General features: G+C 41.2%; 1 protein-coding gene across 2 annotated transcripts in view; it reads left to right on the forward strand.

Moving 5' to 3' along the window:
• Positions 1–21,205, forward strand: part of LOC124612500 (E3 ubiquitin-protein ligase synoviolin-like) — an 85,004-nt gene that overhangs the window by 9,609 nt on the left and 54,190 nt on the right. For both annotated transcript variants that reach the window (XM_047140740.1, XM_047140741.1), the window contains exons 3-5: positions 13,743–13,895; positions 13,997–14,045; positions 19,370–19,600. In XM_047140740.1, coding sequence (XP_046996696.1) covers positions 13,743–13,895; positions 13,997–14,045; positions 19,370–19,600 — 433 coding nt within the window. The remainder of the gene's footprint in view (positions 1–13,742; positions 13,896–13,996; positions 14,046–19,369; positions 19,601–21,205) is intronic.

A 21,205-nucleotide genomic window follows, 5' to 3' on the forward strand; every position in this document is an offset into this window, starting at 1 on the left:
AAGTTGGATGAATATGCTGTACAAAATCACCAGCTCAGGCAGATGCTTAATTGAAATCTGTATTTTTCATTCAGTTGGATTCATCAAAGTTTACAGTGCAGTCATGTTTTACTCAGTAATCACATACAGAGAAAATAACTAGATTATTTAGTTTCTAGGGATTCTTCAGTTGAATAGAATTAATTGTTTTAACCAAATGTGTAAACTTGTTGTTTTCAGTCTGAAGACTGGTGTGATGTTCTCTTCAGGTCTATTCAGTACTTTGCCATTGGTTACATGATCTACACATCAAGGCCTATTCTTCAGCATTCTTCTGTAGCACCACATTTCAAATGCTTCTATTCTTCTTTTGTGTGAAATGCTTTCACTTCCGTGCAAGGCTGCACTTTAGACAAATACCTTCAGAAAATACTTCCTAATACTTAAGTCTATATTCACTGTTAACAAATTTCTCTTCTTCAGAAATGCTTTCCATGCTATTGAATGTAACAACAAGTTTACTGTTCCCAGGCACTGTTTATTTGTATACACAACACATTTTGAAGGGTTAAACCTCCATCACCAAGTAGATTTATGTGCCAAAATGAAATTTTCACTCTGCAGCGGAGTGTACACTGATATGAAACTACCTGGCAGATCAAAACTGTGTGCCAGACTGAGACTCAAACTCGGGACCTTTGCCTTTTGTGGGCAAGTGTTCTAATGCCTCATTTCCTGTGGGGGAAGGTGTAGCGCTGCCTGAGGGATGATGCAGGGATGTGATGGGGCACCTAGAAGTCCTATTCTAGGTGCAGTTGTGGGGTTTGGGGGATGGGAAGGGGAGCAGAAAAGGAGAGAAGCAGAGGAGGAGGAAAGAGGAGTGGAAAAGGAGAGAAGCAAAGATGGGGAAAAAGAGTAGTGGTCATGTTGATGTAGTAGAAGGCAATGTAGTGCTGTGGTGGGAGGAGGGAAGGGGGTAGTTGCAGGGAGAGTATCCACCTCCGCAGCTGAGAAAAGCTGGTATTTGTAGCAAAGATCCAGATGGTGCAGGCTGTGAAGCAATCATTGAAGTGAAGCACACTGTGTTGTGCGCATGTTCAGCAACTGTGTGGTCCAATTGTCTCTTGGCCACTGTTTGTCCGGCCACAGCTACTTAATTGTCGTGCCCGGATAGAAAGCAGCAGAGTGGTTGCAGCTAAGTTAATAGATCGTTTCCTTCCACTACCACCTGCTCCAGAAAAGGTGTCAACATGGCGAAGACATTTAATTTTTAGTTCTGGACCTCCATTTCTTTATGGCAGATTTTATAGACCTTTCTTCACAGCCCTGTTTTTAGCTGTCTTCTCTTCTGTCAGTTGGGATTGGCGTGTAGTTGTTTTTAATTCCACTCTTTGCCGTTGTGTTGTACAGATCTGACATGGGCGCGTAATTGTTTTCGCACTCCAAAACAAAACAAAACCTGTAACGTACCTTGTTATATATATTAAACACCAACCATTTCCTCCACCAACTCTCCACAGTTCCTCTTCTTTACTTCACGGTGCCCTGCTCATCCCTGTTAATGCCACTTCCCTCTGCACGAACATCCCCAATGCCCATGGTCTTGCAGCTATTGAACACTATCTTTCTCAGTGCCTCACTGACTCCAAATCTACAACCCCTTATGGATCACTATGATCAACTATATCCACACGCACAATTACTCCTCCTTTGGAGGGATCACCTACAAACAAATCTGTGGTGGAGCAATGGGCAGCCGCATGGCACCATCCTGTGCCAACCTATTCATAGGCCGTATAGAGGAGATCTTCCAAACCACCCAGAATCTCAAAACAATCACCTGGTTCATATTTGTTAGTGACACCTTTGTGATCTGGACCAAGGATGAGAACACCGTACCCACATTCATCCAGAACTTCACTACTTTCTCCCCCTTTCACTTCTCATGATCCTCCTCAACCCAACAAGAAACCTTTCTCAATGTTGACCTCCACCACAAGGCTGATTCTATCAGCACCTCTATCCACATCAAACATACCATGGCAATACCTGCATTTTGACAGCTTCCATCCATTCCATACCAATAAGTCCCTCCTGCTCTTGCTTGTTGTATCTTAGTGATGAGTAGTCCCTGTCCAAATATACCAAGGATCTCACTGAGACTTTCACAGACTGAAATTACCCTCTTAACCTTGTATGAAACAGATCTTCGGTGCCTTGCCTCTCCAGTCACGTACCATCTCCCAAATACCCACAATCCTGCCCTAAAGGAGCATTCCCCTCAGGATTCAGTCCGATTCTGACTACCTTCCATCATGACCTGAAATGAAGAATATCCTACTTACTATCCTTCCCAACCCTCCCAAAATGGTATTCCACTGCTCACTAAGCCTTCGCAATCTCCTTGTCTGTCCCTACTCCAATCCTGTCTGAACTGCTTGTCTCATTGCTCATATCTCTGCAAAAGACCTGTCCCATACATCCTCCCACCACCACCTGCTCCAGTCCAGTCACAGGCATCTCCTATCCCATCAAAGGCATGGCTACCTGTGAAAGCAGTCATGTGATCTACAAGCTAAGCTCCAACCACTGTGGTGCTTTCTAAGTGGGCACGACAACAAACAAGCTGGCCGTCCGCATGAATGCCGACTGACAAACTATTGTCAAGAGACAGCTTGACCACCCATTTGCTGAACATTCTGCCCAACATAACATGCTTCACTTCAATGACTGCTTCACAGCCTGCACCATCTGGATCCTTCCTACCAATACTAACTTTTCTGAATTGCATAGGTGGAAACTCCCACTTCAAAACAGCCTACATTCCTGTAACCACCTGGGCTCAGCCTTAACTAGTCAGTGTCCTTCACATACCTATCCCCATCCTTGCTGCCACTCCTGTGCTACACAGCCTTCTACTCCACTAACACACCCAACAGTCTCTTTCACTTTCTCTACTTCTCTCCTTTTCTGCTCCCCTTTCCCCTTCTTACTTGTCTCCACTTCTGCTGCACTATCAGAATGTAGGTATTTGGACACCTATTAGTGGACAGTAATATGGAATGTGTCCATCCTTCACCTTTATGATGGCTTGAACTCTGCTTTAGACACTTTCAATGAGGTATTTGAATATCTGTGGAGGAATTCTTTCTCAAGAGCCGAAACCAGAGAAAGTAATGATTTTGGGCTCTAGGGACTAGAGTAAAGTCAACAATCCGTCATCTCACAGGTGTTCCATTGAGTTCAGGTTGGGAATCTAGGCAGATCAATCCATTTCACAAATGTTTCTGTCTGCAAACTGTTACTTCACAAATGGTGCTTTATGCTACAATCCATTGTCATACTGATACAATCACATCTTCAAACTGTTCCTCTTATGTAAGCAGTACACAATACTGTAAAATGTATTCATATACTTCTGCTTTGATCATTTTCTTAAGCACAATAAGGGGATCACACCCTGACCTCAAAAAACATCCGTATACAGTAATATCGCCTCCTCCGTACTTCACCGTTGGCACTGCAGAAGTTGGCAGGTAACGTTCTTCAGTTATTTGCCAAACCCAAGCCTTCCCATCAGATTGCCACAGGATATAGCATGATTCTTCACTCCAGGTTACTCATTTCCAGTCACCCACTGTTCAGTAGCATCACTCTTTATACCACCTCAAGCATCACTTTGCACTTATTACAGTAATATGTGGCTTACACTGAAGTGACAAAAATTGTGGGAAGCTTTCTAATATGGTGTCAGACCCCTTTTTGCCCAGTGCAGTACAGCTGCTTAACATGGCATGGAATCCACAAGTCATTGGAAGTCCCCTGCAGGAATATTGAGCCATGCTGTGTCTATAACTGTCTAGTTTAGTGAAAGTGTTGCTGATGTAGGAGTTTGTGCACAAACTGAGCTCCCGATTATGACCCTTGTTGGTTGATAGGGGTGGCCAAATCATTTGCTCGAATTGTCCAGATTGCTCTTCAAGCCAATCATGAACAGTTGTGGTCTGGTGATATAGTGGATTGTAATCCATAAAAATTCCATCATTGTTTGGGAACATGAAATCCGTGAATGGGTACAAATGGTCACCAAATATCCAAACATAACCATTTCCAGTCAATGATCGGTTCAGTTGGACCGGAGGACCCAGTTCATTCCATGTAAACACAACCCACACCATTATGGAGTTGCCACTAGCTTGCACATTGCCTTGTTGGGAACTTGGGCCCATGGCTTTCTGGGGTCTGTGCCACTGTCAAATTCCTATGATCAGCTCTTGCCATCTGAAACTGGGACTCATCTGAACAGACAAAGGTTTTCCAGTTCTCTAGGATTCAACCAATGTGGTCATGAGCCCGGGAGAGGCACTGCAGGTATATCATACTGTTAGCAAAGGCACTCGCAATAGTCATCTGCTACCATAGCCTGTTAATGCCCAACTTCCCTGCACTGTCCTAAGAGATATGTTTGTCATGCATCCCACATTCATTTCTGTTGTTATTTCATGCAGTGTTGCTTGCTTGTTATCACTGACAACTCGATGCAAACACCTCTGCCTTTGGTCCTTGGTGAGAGGTAACACCTGAAATTTGCTATGGTTGGCGCATTCTTGACACTGTAGATCTTGGAATATTGAATTCCCTAACTATTTCCAAAATGGACTGTCCCATGTGTCTAGCTCCAAGCACCACTCCAGGTTCAAAATCTGAATTCCCGTTGTGTGGCCATAATCACTTTGGAAACATTTTCACATGAATCACCTGAGTACAGATGACAGCACCATCAATGCACTGCCCTTTTGTACATCGTGTACACAATACTACTACCATCTGTATATGTGCATAACACTATCCCGTGACTTTGTCGCCTTAGTATATGAGGAGCTGCTTAGCTATTGTATCTCATCCATTTTAACTCTCTACGCACAGTCACTGTGCTAACTGGACTGGTGGTAGCGCTTTGGAACTCACAAATGATTCTTTCCATTGATTTCATGTGATTTTTTTATGAACACCGTCTACAATGCTCAATGGTCCCTGTCTGTCATTACAAGAGGTCTGTATGGTCTTGTTTAGCTGTTGTTGTTGCTTTGTATTTTCACTTCACAGTCACGTCCCCTGTAGTTGAATTGGTCAGCCTTAGAAGGGTTGAGATATCACTGAGGGATAGGTTACTCAGGCAACATCTAATGACTATTCCATGTTTTAAGTCACTAACCTCTTCTGACTGACCCATTTTGCTACACTGCTGACAACACAATACTCCCCACTTTCTTTCGTACTGGTGAGGCCACCTCTCGTGACATCTACTAGCCAATTCCACATTACTTAGGAGTGATGAGATACTTTGGATCAGATAGACTATAACACTTGTTTCAGCCCCTGAATCTAACACAGTACTGATTTATTCATTCATGGAGTTTCCTGTCACAATGGGTTTCCTCACTTGCAACTTGGTTCTACTTTACCTTCATATAACAGTTCTTCCATTATCAACTTCTCTATCTTACACCAGACTAAAGGGAATAGTCAATGCAATCCATTTAACTGTCCATGTTTCAAAAGCTGAAACTATCTCCAGAACACCTTCTGTCCCCTTCTGAGATCTCCCTTGTTCTCTCCCTGCATTTATTCTTCAAATTTATATCTGTTTTTGCTCCCATTCAGTTAATTGATTTTGCTATTTTGCACTTTGCAAACATTTCCTCTTTTTCTCCCCTCTGCCTTGTGAATTGTGATTCCTTATAAGAATCCCTACTCATTGAATTTATATAACATACCAAATTTTCTCCCAAAAGTATAGTAAGTTGTTTGCCTTATTTCATAATTACCTATCATTTCTTATTGGTAAACTGTTAATTACTTTATCCATCAGTTGACTCTATTGACTTATCCCAATTATCTAATGTGTTACACAATTCAAAAGACTGTTAGTAGTTCAGTTATATTCTCATGTACTAGTAATCTTGTTTGAGGTTTCCTTTGTGCTGTTTCTGACCAGTACTTTTCATTAAATGTCTTTTTAATTTCTTTCTAGATTATGAATTTTTCTAAATAGAATGTATCCCATTGAGTAACATGTCCATAACATAACACATAGTGAATCATCATCCATTTCATATTCATTACTCAGGAAGAAGGTGATAGAACAGAGGGGGTGGAACCTGGTGGGTGTGGTTACAGTAGGTTTCCATAAGTTGAGGCCAGGGTAATTTCAGGAGCTGAGAATATGTTGAAAGGATAACTCCCATCTATACAGTTCAGAAAAGCTGGTGGTGGAGGGGAGGACCAGATGACCCGGTTTGTGTAGCAGCCATTGAAATCAAGTGTATTATGTACAGCTGCATTTTGTGCCGCAGGATGGTCTACTTTGGCAGTGGCCGTTCATCCTGGTGGACAGCTGGTTGGCTCTCTTTCCAATATAAAAAGCTGTGCAATGATTCCAGAAGAGCTGGTATGTGACATGGTTGCTTTCACAGGTGAGTCAATCTCTGATGGAGTAGGATTAGACTGTGACAGGACTGGAATAGGAAGTGCTGGGTGGATGGAGGCCTTATACGTGGTGTGAAGGCAGAGCTCACAATTTCTTTGCAGAGTTGGTTGGGGTCCTTTGGTTTGGAACTGAGTGGAGGGTCACAACCAAAGGATTCATTGGTTCTGTGGCAGTCTTGACTGCAGATTTGCATTATCAGTTGGGGATTTGTAGGACTTCCCTTGATAGGTCAGCAGTGCAGTACACAAAGGAGGCAGCTACTTGGGTAGCGGAGTGCTTGTGGAGTGCACACAAGGGTTTTTTAGGCTAGGCAGTAGTTTGAGGCACTGTGATGAACACTCACCAGTCAGTATGCAACAAAGGAAATCAGACTGTGTTCAGAGTAAAACATTTCAACTGTAATAATTTTATCAGTAAACTATCAAAGTATTCATAAAAAAGTTACCAAATTGACTGGCCTCCTGGAATGTTCTCGCACTAAAATTATTCACAGGACCGAGAGCTGGATGAAAGCCAAAGTGGAAAACTCTGAGATATTTAATGAGTCATGATATGTATATTGGAAAGACATTATAGGCCAGAGGGGGAGGAATGTTCATTGCAGTTCAGAAAAATATTCTCCCTATTGAGGTTGAAATTGAGTGCGACAGTGATGTTATCCGGTTGTGTGTAACAGGTCTAGGTGAAACCAAGGTAATTTTTGGGTGTTTTTGCTGACCACCTGATTCTGTGACATTCTTGAGTCATTCAAAGAATGTCTATGGTCAGTAGCATGTAAGTACCCAGATCACACATTACTAGTTGCAGTAAATAAATAAATAACAACTTTAACTTACCGAGTATAGGCTGGGATGTCTATGGATTCATTGTAGGGGGCACAGACAGACAATAATGCTTAGTACTTTTGAACATGCCACCTCAAAATTGTCTGGAACAGCCAGTTTGGCAGCCTACACACAATGGAAATTTGTTAGACTGTGTAATTCTACATCTACATCTACATACATACTCCGCAAGCCACCTGTCGGTGTGTGGCGGAGGGTACATTGAGTACCTTTATCGGTTCTCCCTTCTAATCCAGTCTCGTATTGTTCGTGGAAAGAAGAATTGTCGGTATGCTTCTGTGTGGGCTCTAATCTCTCTGATTTTATCCTCATGGTCTCTTCGCAAGATATATCCTCATGGTCTCTTTGCGAGATATACGTAGGAGGGAGCAATATACTGATTGACTCTTTGGTGAAGGTATGTTCTCAAAACTTTAACAAAAGCCCGTACCGAGCTACTGAGGTTCTCTCTTGCAGAGTCTTCCACTGGAGTTTATCTATCATCTCCGTAACGCTTTCGCGATTACTAAATGATCCTGTAACGAAGCGCGCTGCTCTCCGTTGGATCTTCTCTATCTCTTCTATCAACCCTATCTGGTACGGATCCCACACTACTGAGCAGTATTCAAGCAGTGGGCGAACAAGCGTACTGTAACCTACTTCCTTTGTTTTCGGATTGCATTTCCTTAGGATTCTTCCAATGAATCTCAGTCTGGCATCTGCTTTACCGACAATCAACTTTATATGATCATTCCATTTTAAATCACTCCTAATGCGCACTCCCAGATAATTTATGGAATTAACTGCTTCCAGTTGCTGACCTGCTATTTTGTAGCTAAATGATAAGGGATCTGTCTTTCTATGTATTCGCAGCACATTACACATTAATTACAGATAGACCGGACCTTATCGACAGTGTCAGTATAGAAACTGGAATTAGCGATCATGAACTCATTACAGCAATTATGTCTCTGAAAATTAATAAATCAGTTAAGAAGGTTATGAGAGTTATTTCTGCAAGAAAGGGCTGATAAGCAGTTGTTGGCATCTCACTTAGACAGTGAATGGACATCACTTACTTCCATTAACATGGACATAGCAGAATTATGGGTAAAGTTTAAGCAAATTGTAAATTGTGATCTGGACAAGTTTGTGCCTAGTAAATGGATTAAGGATGGAAATGACCCACCATGGTTTAATAACGAGATTCAGAAAATGCTGAGAAAGCGAAGGCTGTTGCACTCTCAGTTCAAAAGAGAACATGCAACTGACAACAACAGCTAGTAGAGATTTGTGCACCCGTGAAAAGATCTATGCATGAAGCATACAACTACTATCACTGTCATGTCTTAGCAAAAGATCTGGCAGAGAATCTAAGAAAATTCTGGTCCTATGTAAAATCGCTATGTGGGTCTAATGCTTCCATCCAGTCACTTGTTGACTTGTCTGGTGTGGCAGTTGTAGATAGCAAAATGAAAGCCAAAGTTTTAAATTGCACATTCAAGGAATCATTCAAGCAGGAGAATCGTACAAACGTACCATTTATTGATCATTAAAAAGACTCCTCTATGGATAACGCAGTAACAAGCATCCCTGACACAGAGAAACAACGAGTTGAAAACAAGTAAGTCACCAGGTCCAGATGGAAACCCAATAAGGTTTTACAAAGAGTACTCTATGACATTGACCCCTTACTTGGCTTGCATTTATCACAAATCTATCTCCAGGTGCAAAGCCCCAGTGACTGGAAAAAAGCACAGGTGACTCCTGTGTATAAAAGGGCAAAAGAACAGACCCAAAAACTTGCAGGCCAATATTTCATTTCAAATTAATAAATTTTCTTGAAATCAAGAAGCTTATGTTAATGAATCAGTGTGGTTTCATAAAGCACTGCTTATGTCAAACTCTGTTCTCGTATGATGTACTGTAGGCTGTAGATGAAGGGCAACAGCCAGATTCCATATTTCTAGATTTCTGGAAAACATTTGACATATTGCCCCATTGCAGACTGTTAAAGGAGGTACAAGCCTTTGGAATGGGTTCACAGATTTGTGAGTGGCTCCAAAACTTCTTAAGTTACAGAACCCAGTATGTTGTCCTCGAAGGTGAGTATTCATGAGAGACAAGGGTATTGTCAAAGGGCCCCAAGGAAGTGTAATAGGACTGCTATTATTCACTATATACATAAATGTTAAATCCCATAGTGCTCAGAGCCATTTGAACCATACATAAATGATTTGGTGGACAGGATGGGCAGCAATCTGCAGTTATTTGCTGACGATGCTGTGGTGTATGGTAAGGTGTCAAAGTTGAGTGACTATAGGAGATATAAGATGACTTAGACAAAATTTCTAGTTGGTGTGATGAACGGCTGCCAGCTGTCAATGTAGAAAAATGTAAGTTAATGCAAATGTGTAGGAAAAACAAACCTGTCATGTTTGGATGCAGCTTGACACAGTCATGTTGTTTAAATATCTGGTCATAATGTTGCAAAGCAATATGAAATGGAACGAGCATGTGAGGATTGTGGTAGGAAATGTGAATGGTCGATTTCGGTTTATTGGGAGAATTCTAGGAAAGTGATGTACATCTGTAAAGTATACAGCATATAGGATGCTTGTGCAACCTATTCTTGAATACTGCTCAAGAGTTTGGGATCCATACCTGTTGAGATTAAAGGAAGACATCAAAGCAGTTGAGAGGTGGGCTGCTAGATTTGTTACTGGCAGGTTTGAACAACACGCAAGTCTTACGGAGATGTTCAGGAATCCAAATGGGAATCCTGGATGGAAGACAATGTTCTTTTCAAGGAACACTATTGAGAAAATTTAGAGAACCAATTTTTGAAGCTGACTGCAGAACAATTCTGTTGCTACTGACATATATTGCATGTAAGACCACAAAGATAAGATACGAGAAATTAGGGCTCATATGGAGACATACAGATAGCCGTTTTTCCCTCATTCTGTTTGCGAGTGGAACTAGAAAGGGAATGATTAGTTGTGCTACACAATACCCTCTGCAACACACTGTGCAGTGGCTTGTGGAGTATGTATGCAAATGCCACACACTGTAAGGTGGATTGCAGAGTATTGATGTAGATGTAGATTGATTGGGCAGGTTTTGCACCTGGATATTTCACAGGGATATGATCCCTGTGGCAAGAGGTTGGGATTGGGAGTGGAGGTGGCATAACAATGGACTAGGCTGCTATAGAGATGAGGTGGGTGACGGCACACATCTTCAGAAGGGTGGGAGATCTCTTTGCGGACTCGGTTTGGGTATAGCGTCTGTCTGTAAAGGCCTTGGTGAGGCCCTTAGTATATTGCAACATCCTCGGGTAGCCAGGCTGTAGGGGTGGGATTTTTTGGTGTGGAAGGGATGACAGCTGTCGAAATGCAGGTACTGTTGGTGGTTGATGGATTTTGTGTAGACAGATGTGTGGATAGAGCCATCAGAGAGGAAGAATTCATCAATGTCCAGGTAGCTAGCTTGCTGAATAGAGGAGGGCCAGGTAAAGCAGATGGGAGAGAAGGTATTGAGGTTGTGAAGGAATGAGGACTGAGTGTCTTGGTTCTGAATTCAGATCATGAAGATATCATCAATGAACCTGAAGCAAGCTAGAGGTTTAACATTTTGGGAGGCTAGGAAGGTCTCCTCTAGGTGCCCCATAAACAGATTGTCACAGGAGGTGGCCATGCAGGTGCTCATGGCTGTGCTGCAGAATTGTTTGTATATCCTATCTTGAAAGGAGAAGTAATTTTGAGTTATGATAAAGTTAGTATGGTGTATGAGGAATAAGATAGTGGGTTTGTAGCCTGAAGGAGGTGGCGTCAACAGTGTCAAGTATGAATCTGGAAGGTAAAGGGGTGTATCTTTGACATGGTAGGCTAAATTATGGACAATTGGTTGAAGGTGTTGGTCAGTGAGCCCCTAATTCTTTCAGTGGGGGTACAATAACCAGCTACAGTGGAGTGTCCAAGATTCATGGGTTTGTGGATTTTTGGGAGCGTGTAGAAAGAGGGTGTGCAGGTTAGTATGGGAATGAGGAGGGAAATTGATTTGGGGGTTATTGTACCCCCACTGAGAGAATACCAACAGCACCAACCAATTGTCCCTAATCTAGCCTCTCACGTCAGACAAACCAGCCACTTCCTCCGTTGGTTCTCCACATTCCTGCCCCTTTACCTCCTGGATCCCTACTCATCACTGTTGATGCCACCTCCCTATACACCACCACCCCTCATACCCATTGTCTTACCGTTACTGAATGCTACCTTTTTTAATGTTCTTCAACCTCCAAACCTACTGTGGTATTCTCCTTACTAGCTTTACCCTAACCCACAACTTCCTTTCCTTTGAAGGGAAGGTATACAGACAAATCCGCAGCACAACCATGGGCACCTACATGGAACCCTTCTATGCCAACCTGTTTATGGGCCATCTAGAGGAGACCTTACTCACCTCCCAAAATGTCAAATCCCTAGTCTGGTTCAGATTCATTGATGATATCTTCATGTTCTGGGCTCAGGACCAAGACATCCTATCCTCATTCCTTCATAACCTCAACACTTTCTTTCCTGTCTGCTCTACCTGGTCCTCCTCTACCCAACGTACCACCTTTCCGGGTTGACCTCCTTTCCGATGGCTCCATCCACACGAAATTCACCGACAGTACCTGTGTTTCAACAGCTGTCATCCCTTCCACACCAAAAAATCACTCTCATACTACCTAGCCACCCAGGACTGTGTATCTACAGTGACAAGAAATCCCTTGGCCAGTACACTGACCGTCTCACCAAGGCCTTCACGGACAGACACTATCCCCCAGACACTGTGCAGAAACTGGTCTCCTGTGCCATTTCCTGTCCCTGCCCCCCAAATCCTCCCATTACCCCCAGAACCAGTGACAAAGGAGAGCCTCCTTCATCATCCAGTACCATCCCAGACTGGAACAACTGAACCACATTTGTCATCAGGGCCTAGATTACCTATCATGTTGCCCATCACACACTGATATAAGGAACACCCTACGCAGGATCCTTCCACCCGCTCCTAAAGTGGTGTTCAGTTCTCCACCCAATCTCCATGAAATCCTAGTCCATCCCTGTGCCATTCTCAATCCCTACCCTGTGCCATAGGGATCATATTCCCTGACCTGCTCAATCCACCCACTCAGCACTTGCTATTCCAGTCCTGTCACAGGGTTGTCCTACCCCATCAGAGGCCGGACCACCTGTGAAAGCAGACGTGTCATATACCAGCTCTGGTACAATCACTGTACAGCTTTTTATATTGGTGTGACTTTTGACTAGCTGTCCACTAGAATGAACAGCCATTACCAAACTGTGGTCAAGAGCAAAGTAGACCATCCTGTGGCTCAATGTGCAGCTGAACATAACAAGTTTGATTTCAGTGGCTTCTTCACAATCCAGGGCATATGGACCCTCCCCTCCACCACCAACTTTTCTGAACTGTGCAGATGGGAGTTATCCTTGCAATGCATTCTCTGCTCCTGAAGTTATCCCATCCTCAACCTACAGTAACCTACTATCCCCACACTCTCCACCAAACAGTTACCACCCCATCTGTCCTATCACCTCCTCCTTATTCTTGTCCCCTCACCTTCTTTGTGTGCCACCCTCTGCCAACACACTCGCCCACTTTTCCCCTCCTCTGTTCCGCTCTTTACAAGCTCCCTGCCCCCACCCCGCACCCCTCCCCACCTCCCTGCTGCACAGCCTCCCAGTCCTCCCTGCCCACTTCTCCAGACAGTGTTCTCCTGCCCCCCGCCCCCCCCCCCCCTCCTGTACACTGCTATTTCTTCACCTTCCCCATCCCTTCCAGATTGCTGCTTCATTCTGCGTGACAGTTGCATTCCAGTCTGAGCTGCTGTAGATGGCGGTCATGTGTGCATGAGGTGTACGTGCTTGTGTGAATGTGTATGTCTGTGTTCCCTTTTCTGAAGAAGGCTTTGACCTAAAGCTGTATGTGTAACTGTCTTTTCGTTGTGCCTGCCTGCAACTCAGTGTGTCATCTTTACGTTGTGTAGGAATCTGTCTTTTTCCTTATATTGTTGATATTCTTACTTGGAGTTTCCATTGTTTGTATAAATAATTCACTCTTTTCAAGTGAGATTCAATTGCCCAGCTGTCTGGATCTCTCATCAAAGACATTGACACATGCTACATGTAACCATTCCAGCAGTCAGTACTCCTTTAAATTAATGTCTCATGCTTTTGCGACTGATGATCAGTCAGTTTCCTTCTTTGTTATGAAATTTGTTTGTGAGAGGGAAGGGGATACAAGCATTTTAGACCTTGAAAATTATCTCTGTGTAATCAAATGCGTATATAATCAAGAGGTGGATGTGTTACAGTACAGCTTTTTGAATGGAAACTATGTTTAAAATTCATGCATCTCAGTGTATATCTTCTTAATTTTTGCAGCATCTGGTAGAACGATCATGGTATGCAGTGACAGAAACCTGCCTTGCTTTCACTATGTTCAGAGATGACTTCAGTCCAAAGTTTGTGGCACTCTTCATACTGCTTCTGTTCCTGAAATGCTTCCATTGGCTAGCTGAGGATCGTGTTGACTTTGTAAGTTCTGGAGTCATCACTTTTCTGTATTTGGAAGAATCTTGTGAGACATTTCTTTTACAGTTATAAATTCCTGTTTGCATTTATTGTGTGTGTTTCAGATGGAACGTAGTCCAGTTCTCTCTCATCTTTTCCACGTCCGAATTGTATGTAAGTAAATAATTTGTTTCTGTCTAGAACTAGTACATGATTCACAACTTTTTTATTGAGACGTACTAATTTCACATGAATTGTTGAACTACCATTGGGGTGTCAATGTGGTAACAGAAATTTTCATGACCACTGTTTCATTAATTGTTATTCTTATTCCTCATTATACTAATTAATAACTGTGGCCATTAATATACATATCAGCTATACTCTACACATTCTAATTAGTAATAGCTATAAAAATTATGGGTGGGCTCCATATGTCTCCTCTCTCCCACATGAAATCTTTGTTTCCCTTCTGGGAAGATTTGTTGTGGAATTTATTGAAAAGTTTGTTCCAGAGATGTGGAAAGGTGCCTATGTACTGAGCAGCCAGAAATATTAGTGCGTTGGGATCAGGGAGGCCACTGAAATGTTAAAACACCCAAACATTCTGAATAGAGTAGGTGGTTGTAAGCTTGCACCATCATGTATGTCAGCTATCAGTGCCCAGCAGGCCACACTAACAACTTGAGATCAAAGTATTACTAGTTTAAAAAGTCATTACACACCCAATACTCCACAATATGAAAACAGCAATCACTGTAATCTACATGACATTTGTCAACTGCCAGTTATGGCCTGTACCAAATTTGGCACCAGTCAGCAGCAGATCCCCACTTCTTCCACCACAGCAAACCAGTCTGATAAAGCTGCCCAATCCTGCCACCATGGGAACTAAATCAGATGAACTTTTTTTTTAAGTGGCTTAGTATGATGCCGAGTGGAAGGTGTCATGATGAAATATAAGTGGATCCTTGACAGGACAGTACACCAGTAGACACAAATGCAAGCCACAACTACCTTGGCTGAAATATCAGTTCTGTTGATCCAGCAACAGTTATCTTACAAATGATGCAGCTGTATGCATGAACGTTTATGTTGACAGAACATTCTAATTTATGGAAAATGGTAAACGAGTGGATTTACAGAATTGTAGACCAGTATCAGTTAAGTGTTGGGTGTGTATTTTTCTGTATCTAAATATGCTTCCTCAGTCTGGTGCAGGTCGTTTAGTGCCAGATACTGCTCTCAGTGAGACTTAGTAGTTGATCACAGTTTGCTTATTGCCAACTCTAGCAGAAGTTACCTAAAGTAGCATGAACCCTAACATGGAGAGAGGGGTCTGTCAAAAAGGAGAGGCTTAAAAGTGGAACTGATCAGTGCCTAGTAATTGCATGAATTTCTCCCTCCTCATCAACAGCTGTGCCCTGAAGAAGTTCCTTGCAATCATCTAAGCAGCTCACTGACCAATCTGAGAAGGCAAAGATGGAATAGACAAAAAGGAAGACACCTTACCTCAGTGAATGGTCAAAGACATCTGAACAGTTACAGCCCAATACACAGTAAAACATTGGCAGGCAGTTATCATGTGCTAATGTGCTACAGCACATTTTGCTTCGAATGTGAACCAGAAATCACTCTAAAATTACACCATTTCTCTTCAAAAGTGAGCTGGAAATGACACTAAAATTGCCATTTCTCTTTGAATGCATGCGGGTATTTGAATAAAATGGACAAAAATGTGTTTCTCAGCGCCCTGTGTGTGAGAACTAGAAACCAGTCTCGAGTGCTGAAATGACAGTCAGCTTCACTATGATTGAGTCAGAGAAGTGATACAGTTTTCTGTTTTCTACTGTGCATGCTTTGATGTAAATCATATATTCTGGCACTAAAAGTGCTATATTGCTCACAGCACCAGGTCAGTGTTTTTATTTGAAACTGCATGTGGCTTATTGTGCTGTCATAGAGAATGGAGCGATGTTTAAAGCTCTGCTGTCATGACTCCACCGTGGGCAAGTGGTCTAAAGCTTAGACTGGTAATTTTCGAACCCGGGCCCGATTCCCGCTAATACTAACAATTTTTTTCCTTCACAGTGTCGAACCATTAATTTAAAATTTAAAAATAACAGTTTAGTTACAGATGTAAGAATAATATATTCAATTTATTTATGAGTACTATCTCTCCCTTAAAACCCACTTCCTTTCGTCTTTCCCTCTCCTTCCCTCTTTCCTGATGAGGCAACAGTTTGTTGCGAAAGCTTGAATTTTGTGTGCGTGTTTGTGTTTGTTTGTGTGTCTATCGACCTGCCAGTGCTTTCGTTCAGTAAGTCACCTCATCTTTGTTTTTATATATAATTTTTCCCACGTGGAATGTTTCTCTCTCTCTCTCTCTCTCTCTCTCTCTCTCTCTCTCTCTCTCTCTATATATATATATATATATATATATATATATATATATATATATATATCAATTATTTAAATATAGTGAAACAATTCAATTGATATGCGTAAAATTAATATATTCCATTTAATCAAACAGTGGAAAATCCAAGATGGAATGTAAAAATAGTATGAGAAGGAAAGTTGCTACCCACCATATAGCGGAGATGCTGAGTCACAGATAGGCACAACACAAAGATTTTCACACTTAAAGCTTTTGGCCAATGGCCTTTGTTAACAACACACACACACACACACACAAATGCAAATCTCTCACACTACTGCAGTCTCAGGCAACTGAAACCACACTGCACCAGTGCATGATAGGAGTGGCAGGTGGCAACTGGGGGGGGGGGGGGGGGGGGGGGGGTAGAGTTGGAGGCTCAGGTGGGGAGGGGGAGGGAGTATGGTGAGGATGGCGGACAATGAAGTGCTGTAGGTTGAGCAGCGGGCAGGGAAGAGATGAGGAGGGGGGAGTAGCGGAAAAGGAGAGAAGTAGAGAGTAATAAATAAAAAATAATAAAATAAATAAAAAAAGACTAGGTGTGGTGGTGGAATGAAGGCTGTGTAGTGCTGGAATGGGAGCGGGGAAGGGGTCGGATGGGTGAGGACAGCAACTAACGAAGGTTGCGGCCAGAAGGGTTATGGGAACTTCGTTAGTTGCTGTCCTCACCCATCTAGCCCCTTCCCTGCTCCCATTCCAGCACTACGCAGCTATCAGTCCACCACCACACACAGTCATTTAATATATTTATTTTATTATTTTGTTATTTATTTCTCTCTATTTCACTCCTTTTCCACTCCCACCCCCCATCTCTTCCCTGCCTGCCGCCCAACCTGCAGCACTTCACTGTCCGCCATCCGCACCATACTATCCCTCCTCCTCTCCACCCCAGCCTCTTCCTTTCGCCCACCCAGTCGCCACTCCCATCATGCGCTGGTGCTGCTGCTCGCAGTGTGGTTTCAGTTGCCTGAGACTGCAGTCGTTGTGTGAGTTGCGTTTGTTTGTGTGTGTGTGTGTGTGTGTGTGTGTGTGTGTGTGTGTCTTGTTGACAAAGGCCATTGGCCGAAAACTTTTAGTGTAAAAATCTTTTTGTTGTGCCTGAAGGTCAAAAGGCTATAGGCCATCACATTGTATTGACATGGGTATAATTTCGCATGAGCCACCACTGCAGTGAAAGCAATCTGGTATAGAAGCCACTGAACAGCCTACCATTGATAGCAGGAAAATCCAAGAAGAATATAGGATAATGGGCTTCCATGCCTGTGAAGTGTATTGTGAGTCTGTGGATCACCAGACTGCGTGTCACATGTTTCATTGTGATTAGATTAGACTGGATGAGATATACTTTTTGTTTCATATATCCATAGCAAAGAGATTGGCAACAAGTCATAATATAAGAATACACCATAAAAAAGACAGAGAGGGATATATGCTAATGCCCCTTCCACAAAATCCTAAATGATATGGTTCTCATCAATGTGGACTTAGTCAAGAAAATCTTAAACATATTTTTGTTTCTGAGGTAATAACAAATTTGAAACAAAACATGTTAATGTACAATACACTGGCACCATACGTCAGCTGTATGTAATACTGAACGTGAGGTGTTGATCAGAAGTGGAAGTAATGTTTGGCGTGCTGCAGAGAAATGTTAAGGACTAATAATGTTTACAATATATGTAAATGATTTATTAGAGAGAGAGTCAGCAACGCTGTCAGATTGCTTGCTGATGATGATGATGTTTACAGGAAAGTATCTTCACTGGATTATCATAAGGACATGGCTCTGACAATATTTTCACTTTGTGTATTGAATGGGAGTTCTCTTTAAATTTAAATGCAGATGAATACGAAATGATGTCCGTAACTAAGAAAGTAACCAATTTTACCCAGTAGTATCCAATTACAAGATTAATGTAAGCTTTGGAGCATGTGACATTATTGAAGTATCTTGTAAAGTGTGGCAAATCTCTGGTTCCTTTGGCTGGTCAGGATAACTGTACATAAGTGGCTTCTAATATTATGATATTGTAGTTTAAGGGCTTATGTGACGTTGATTTGGGAAGAATTTGAATCATTTTTATCTTTGGTATTGTATATGAAGTGTAGATAGAACCTCTTACAATGACTGAGAAACACTTTTTGTAGGTCATGAATTAAAAGTTAGTTTACAGTCACATGAGACTGTAGTGAGAAATCTGATTTATTTTCATATATTATGGTTGTAAACATTATCATTGCGTACATTAATTGCATTCTGAATGAAGATGTGGGCAAACAGCTTTATACAGAGGAATGGTTCTAAGAGGAATGGTCAGTATTCAGGGATATAACAGACATTATCATTCAGAGCAAAAAAGTCTAGTAAATATGAGCTCTTAAATGCATACCTAAAGAGCTATGAGTTGTCCTTCAGTAGAACAGATGTGTTTCACAGTAGTGAAGATGATAAGTGATCATAGATCTTAACGTATGCACTTTAAAGCCCATGTTTACTGGACTTTTTTCTTGTTTTAGTCCATAGTACCACCTCTCATAATATGGAAAGCTAAAAAAATTTGCAGTAGAAGAGATTTGCTTCACAGTATTGAAGATGAAGACATGTTCATAGCCCTTAAGGTAAGCATTTTAGAGACCATGTATATTACAATTTTTTGCTTTGAATGATCATTCCTGTCATCTCACAATATTGACCATTTCACCTGGGACACCCTATATTAGTATGGAGATTTTGTGATTCCATAGAACATGTGTGGCTACTTAATATTTGCAGTATAAAAATGGGAACCCTGTGTCTTTTTTTCCTTTTAAATAAGATATTATGATAAATTATGTAATTTTCTTCATATTTATATAAAAACTTCATATTATAACTCATTGATAAAGACATGCAAGATAACCGAGAAACTTTTTTTTCCATTTTGAATAGAAAATATGTTCTGGCATGTGTAATTTGATGTTTGATACAAAGAAATAATACAAAGAAATAAAGTTCTCCCTCATTTGGTTAAAGAATATCAATAGTTTATAAATTTTGAATTTCTTTTATTTGTTACAGCTCTGCTGATGATGTTAGCGGGACTTGATATGCATTTTGTTGAGCATGCATACCATTCCACAGTAACAAAAGGAGCATCAGTGCAACTGGTATTTGGTTTTGAATATGCTATTCTGCTCACTATCGTCTTCAATATAACCATAAAATACACTCTTCATACGATCGATCTCAACAGTGATAGTCCATGGGAAAACAAGGCCGTTTTCCTTCTCTATACTGAACTTGTTATGGGTTAGTTGAGAAAATTGTACTTCTTAACTAATTATCTGCATTTGAGTTCACAGCATTTTCAAGCTTAAATGTAACGAAGTAAATGTTGGTTAGTTTTATAATCACTGCTTTGACTGCTCTCATAGTTGAATGTGTTGTTTTTATTGAAATAGAAGTAGTAGACTACAATGTTCAAATTTGTGTCATGGGAATATAATGCCCATAGTCATAAAAATCTGGGTATAGTGCCTAATAGGAAGTATTTATGAAGAATCATATGTGAGACATACAATTTCAGTGTTTGCAGACAACCATATGCACAAATCAACTCACAAACAGTGAACAAGACTAGTAATTGGAATGGATTCCTGAGCTGGTGCTTGAAGTTGGCTTTAATCGAAATCTGCAAAAGTAGATTGATGCATTTGTCTCGATTTTAGATAAAAATAGCTGTGTGGGAAATAAAAAAAGCATTCTTTCTATTTAGTACATAATATTAATTGCTGTATGCTTCTATGAGACCAGCAGCCATCATTATTATAACACTACTTAAAAAGCACTTTTAAGACATATGTGTACTGCTAATGCCGTTTGGGGTCACAAGATTGTTGGAACCAAAATGAAGTTGATAGCAGGACAATCACTGACAGTATTTTATGTTTATTGTATATGCACTACTAACAGGGAAGGCCTCCAATTGGTAAAAAGTATTGTACAGTTGCCATTAGTCAAGTAATTGGTACTGTGATCAGCTTCATGTTTTTGTGTTGTCAGATCTTCAAATGAGGAGACATCTACCAAGCGACATGAAAACATCATAGTCTGTGTGTTACTGCGGAAGTCATCACTTGTGGTTATGCATTAGTTGTATGGAAATGTGACAGTGTCAAAACTGTAAATATTCAAGTGATGTAGGCAGTTTGTTGAACATTGAACCAGCATTGAAGATGACCTGATGCTATGTGATCATCTGTCCACATTCACCACTGTCACAGAATAAAGTTCATCATACTGATTCGGCAGATAAATGGCTACCAAGTTGCAAAATTGCACCTCAAGACAATTTCACAAGGGAATGTTGAAAGTATTCTGCATGAAATTTTGAACCTGCATTGTGGTGTTAATCACTGTTTTAAAATACACTGTTCCCTGTGAAGAAGATAGTATTATTATTTCAGTGGTGAGTGACCTCTTTACAATGACAAGTACAAATAACAGCTTTCTGAAAATCATCACACCAACAAACATGTCTCTTCTAAGACCTTCAGTAAAATAATCACCTGAGTGGAAGATGAGAGCATTGTAAAAGAGACAAACATTTCACATAAACAAAAGCAAAGGAAAAAGTAATGGAAATGTTTCCCCAGGTGGCTGCATTGTGATGATGAAATTTTTATTTTGATTATCCTCCACTGCGCTGTTCTCGGAAGAAAACATGAAACAGTTCATAAACCACTGAGTTTTGCTGTTTGACATGGACTCTGCTCTCTAGTCACTATTGGTTAAAAACTAGTTTTCTAAGTTTAGTGTTAATGGTCTGAATATCCATCCAACTTACCCAACCTTGCACATGTACCATTTTGTACTTGTTTTCACAAGTAATAATGAAATTGATGGGACAAATTC

This window comes from Schistocerca americana, chromosome 4 (genome assembly GCF_021461395.2).
Source record: "Schistocerca americana isolate TAMUIC-IGC-003095 chromosome 4, iqSchAmer2.1, whole genome shotgun sequence".
In the NCBI taxonomy this organism is placed as follows: domain Eukaryota; kingdom Metazoa; phylum Arthropoda; class Insecta; order Orthoptera; family Acrididae; genus Schistocerca; species Schistocerca americana.